The 3,728-nt window shown below is 56.2% G+C and overlaps 1 protein-coding gene across 1 annotated transcript; it reads right to left on the bottom strand.

Annotated features, from left to right (window-relative positions):
• Window positions 1-698: 698 nt before the first annotated feature.
• Window positions 699-2,652, bottom strand: LOC120649578. The gene has a single exon (XM_039926412.1). The coding sequence runs from the start codon at window positions 2,226-2,228 to the stop codon at window positions 915-917; it is 1,314 nt and encodes a 437-aa protein (XP_039782346.1). The 5' UTR covers window positions 2,229-2,652; the 3' UTR covers window positions 699-914.
• Between the last annotated feature and the right edge of the window lie 1,076 nt (window positions 2,653-3,728).

Here is a 3,728-nt window from a genome sequence, read left to right as displayed (position 1 = left end):
AAGTTTAGTACCGGCTCTAAGTATGACCGGTACAAATAACCAGAAACAAATGAGACTTTTTCTGATAGTGCGGCTAGTATATTTTCGACAACGGACCGTATTGGCCAGCAGCAATAAGATCTACTAGCTGACGACTATATTGCTAACACTGATTCGAGTGCTGCCAATGAGTCGTTGTTTCGTGTTAGAAACAACTACTACTGATTTTACTTTATTTTTAGCAGCATGGTTGCCATCACAGTTCGCTTTATTCCACTCCCACTTTAATTTCACAGCAGAGTGCGTTACAGATCGGTGCAAGTACACGGCAGCGTGACTCGGAAACTGGAATCAGTCTTTCACGGCACGATGGACTTTTTTATGAATGCACTCTCATCAGTCGTATCGTTGTTAGAACAAAACACATCAATCTTCTCTCTTAGTCGAACATGGGAGAAACGACGAACTCCACATCCTAGTACAGAGACAATGAAACTAAACTCACAAAATCAACTCTATAATTTAAGAAAATATATCAGATGCAAACCAACCTCTCCGTGAAAATTATACAAGATTCAATTTAGATCACCGGATCAACATTCAAGGGGGGCATAGGGGGGAGGTAATTTTACAATTAACCGCTCGCTCTTGGATTATGTAATCATACTTTTACAAATCCCCCCTCCCTGCGCCCTCCCTTTGAATGTTGATCCGGTGGCTCAAATTGAACTTTGGTGTGAATAATTTGCGCAAAAATTGCCACACAAATATAGCACAAGAAGCAGGTTCGGGTTGATGATGTACAACTAGCAGCTCAGATGACAGTTGATTTCTCCAACGAAATCATGCGCAAGAACGAGCTTGATTATTCTCTAGACCTTAGCACCATCAGTAAAGCAAACGCACGCCGGGCACTGAAGATTCCGCTCAACAAGCTACGATGGCGATGCGACCTCCTGATCGTCCGGAGGCTCCATGAGCACCACGCGCGCGACCTGCGCGAGCGTGTTGGTGTGCACGGCGTACGCCGCCGCGCCCCAGTCAGCGCCGGCCGGCTGTTCCGGCAGGAGGGCCTCGCGCCGCCGCCGCCTCGCCGTGTCGAACGCCACCACGCGCCTGCCGGCCAGCAGCACCACCTCCACCTCCGTGCCCTGGAACGGCAGCAGCCGCACGTCGTCGCGCGGCATCCGAAACCTGCCCGCCGCGGCAGTGATCGCCCCCGTGCGATCCTGCTCTGCCCGATTCCCCGCCTCCTCGTCGGAGGAGCTATCCGGTTGCCAGGGTCGCCGCTGCTGCAATATCTCCGCGACGGAGACCGTCGCGGCCACCTCCCAGCAGCCACCGTGCCCGTCCAGCCGGAACACCACGACGTCGTCGGCGGCGAGCACGGCGCAGTGGAGCCTGCCCGCGGCGGAGCCGATCTCCCAGTGGGCGCTGTCTCCGGGGCACACGGCCAGCTCGACGCGCCCGGTGGCGGGGCTGTACCCGACCGCGGTGCCGATGGTCGTCCGCCACCACGCCACCCCGCCGGCCGCCACCCCCGACGCGGGGATGAGCCCCTCAGCGGGCGCGACGGCGTCGGCGACCCACCACGCGCCGGTCACGGATGTGAACACCGCGAAGCAGTAGATGCCGGAGCCCGGCGCGGACTCGAAGGCGCAGACGAGCGTGAAGTCGCCGCCGAAGTTGTAGACGCTGGCGTCGAAGACGACGACGATGGCGGGGCGGGGCCAGGTGATCCGGCACGGCGGGCACGGGACGCCCTCCCAGGACCCCGTCGCCGGGTTGCACACGAAGTAGGCGTCGTCGGCGGGGGAGAAGCAGCACGCGACCCCGTGCGACGAGGAGAGCACGGCGGGGGGCGACGAGGCCGGGAGGAACGCGAGGGGCGGGGACGGCACCGTGTCGGCGGCGTCCAGGGGGAGGAACAGGAGCCCTGGGTCGTCGGGCGCCGCAGCGACGAAGAGCCCCGAGCCCCGGCGCGGCGCGGCGGCGTGCGCGACGGCGAAGAGCGGGGACGCGAGCACCCGCGCCCAGGACGGGTGCACGAGGCGGAGGCGCGCGGCGGCGGCCGGCGGGAGGTGCACGAGCGCGTGGTCCCGGAGCACGTCGGCCAGCGGCGCCCGGACGGGGCCGCGCGCGATCGCACCCACGCGCTCCCGCAGCCGCCGCCGCGCCGCCTCCCGGTACGCCCGCAGCTGCTCGGCGCCGTCGCTCGGCGCCGCCGCGTCCGCGCCGGGGCCGGACATGGCCTGGCTGCCTGGAGGATCCTGCCGGAAGCCCGCGGGGCGAGGACGCCGCAACCGTCGGCCGGCTTGGAAGTGGCCCGTGTATCGGTCGGTTGGTCAGTCCACGGGTAGTGGACGCGGACGTGGGCGTGGGGATCCCGGAAGTTACACGGGCGTTTCGGTTTCTTTGCGGCCAAGGTATTGCGCGGCGCGGGCAGGCGGGCGCGCGGGGGCCCTCGTTGACGCGCGCCGAGGGGTCCGGTCAATGCAGCAGTCTGGAGAGAGAGGGGTTCAGTAGGTTCCTTGCCTTTGTCGGGGACTGGCGGCGGTCGTCTCCGTCTCGGTCTTGACGGTGGTGGTGCCGCGGCATGCGCCGGCGGCCGGCCGGGCGGGGGGGAGCGACGGCTGCCATGGTGCCGAGGGGGGAGAATCCATCGGATCTCTCTCATCGACTTGGAAAGTATCGCGGCGCAACCGCGCAAGGGGAGGATCTCCCTGCCGGCCGCGCGGCGCGCGTTCGTTCCATCCATAATTGGATTTGGATGGGATGGGATGGCGTGTTGCGCTACATCTTCCCGGCCTTCTCCTCTCTGTCTGTACATGCACAGGTTTTGAGCTGCTCATGGCCCATTTGAAGGTTTTTGTGGAAGCTTCACATTTCATTACATGAAAGTTTTTTAATTTCTAAAAAACACTAGAGGAAAGGTTTTAAAAAAGGGGCATTTGTCTTCGTAGTTCGTACTCTGAATTTAAGTGTAATTGTGATTTATTTTGTTTTTATTTTGACTCTGTTCGCTTCATCTTCGCTACATCCAGTCAATAGTATTTCTCTCTCACACAAAATCAGCACCAATCACCAGCACCAGCCAGCTAGCAGTACTTTTCTCTCACAAAAAATAGCCAATTCCCTCAATGCCATTAAAATTTTAGTCAATCCCTTGATTGCCATTGACCCCACATGTCATAGACACACAAAAAAAACCCTTCAATGCCATTTAGTGGCATTCAAGGGATTGACGAAAATTTCAATGGCATTCAGGGAATTAACTCCATAAAAAATCAGCACCAGCCACCAGCACCAGCCAGTCGAACACAGTTTTTGTGATTTTACCAAAAGGATGGTGAAATGCCTTATTTAGATGCATAAAGTTTTGAGTGTAAAACACTGTAGCATTTTGTTTGTATTGGGTAATTATTGTTCCGCCATAGGTTAACTAGGCTTAAAAGATTCATCTCGCAAATTATAGACAAATTATGTAATTAGTTATTTTATTTAGTTATATTTAATATTTTATGCATGTATTAAAAGATTCGATGTGATAGGAAATCTTGTAAAGTTTTGGAATTTTGAAGGGAACAAAGAAGGCCCAGAATGAACACAAAAGGAAAGTTTTATAAAGTCAACTATAAATATTTAATGCATGGACGTGGATGTGAATCCTAGATCAATGATTGAACGGTTGTATTATTTCATCTTCTTTCTAAGTATATACTGTTCTTATATACAGCGCCGCCATCTGC

The sequence above is a fragment of the Panicum virgatum genome, chromosome 9K (genome assembly GCF_016808335.1).
Source record: "Panicum virgatum strain AP13 chromosome 9K, P.virgatum_v5, whole genome shotgun sequence".
In the NCBI taxonomy this organism is placed as follows: Eukaryota; Viridiplantae; Streptophyta; class Magnoliopsida; order Poales; family Poaceae; genus Panicum; species Panicum virgatum.
The sequence above is the reverse complement of the archived record's forward strand: the minus strand, read 5'-3'. Positions and strand labels throughout refer to the sequence as shown.

Bases quoted from the DNA above. Each gene is read 5' to 3' on its own strand.
- LOC120649578 (XM_039926412.1), bottom strand. From the start codon at position 2,228: ATGTCCGGCCCCGGCGCGGACGCGGCGGCGCCGAGCGACGGCGCCGAG.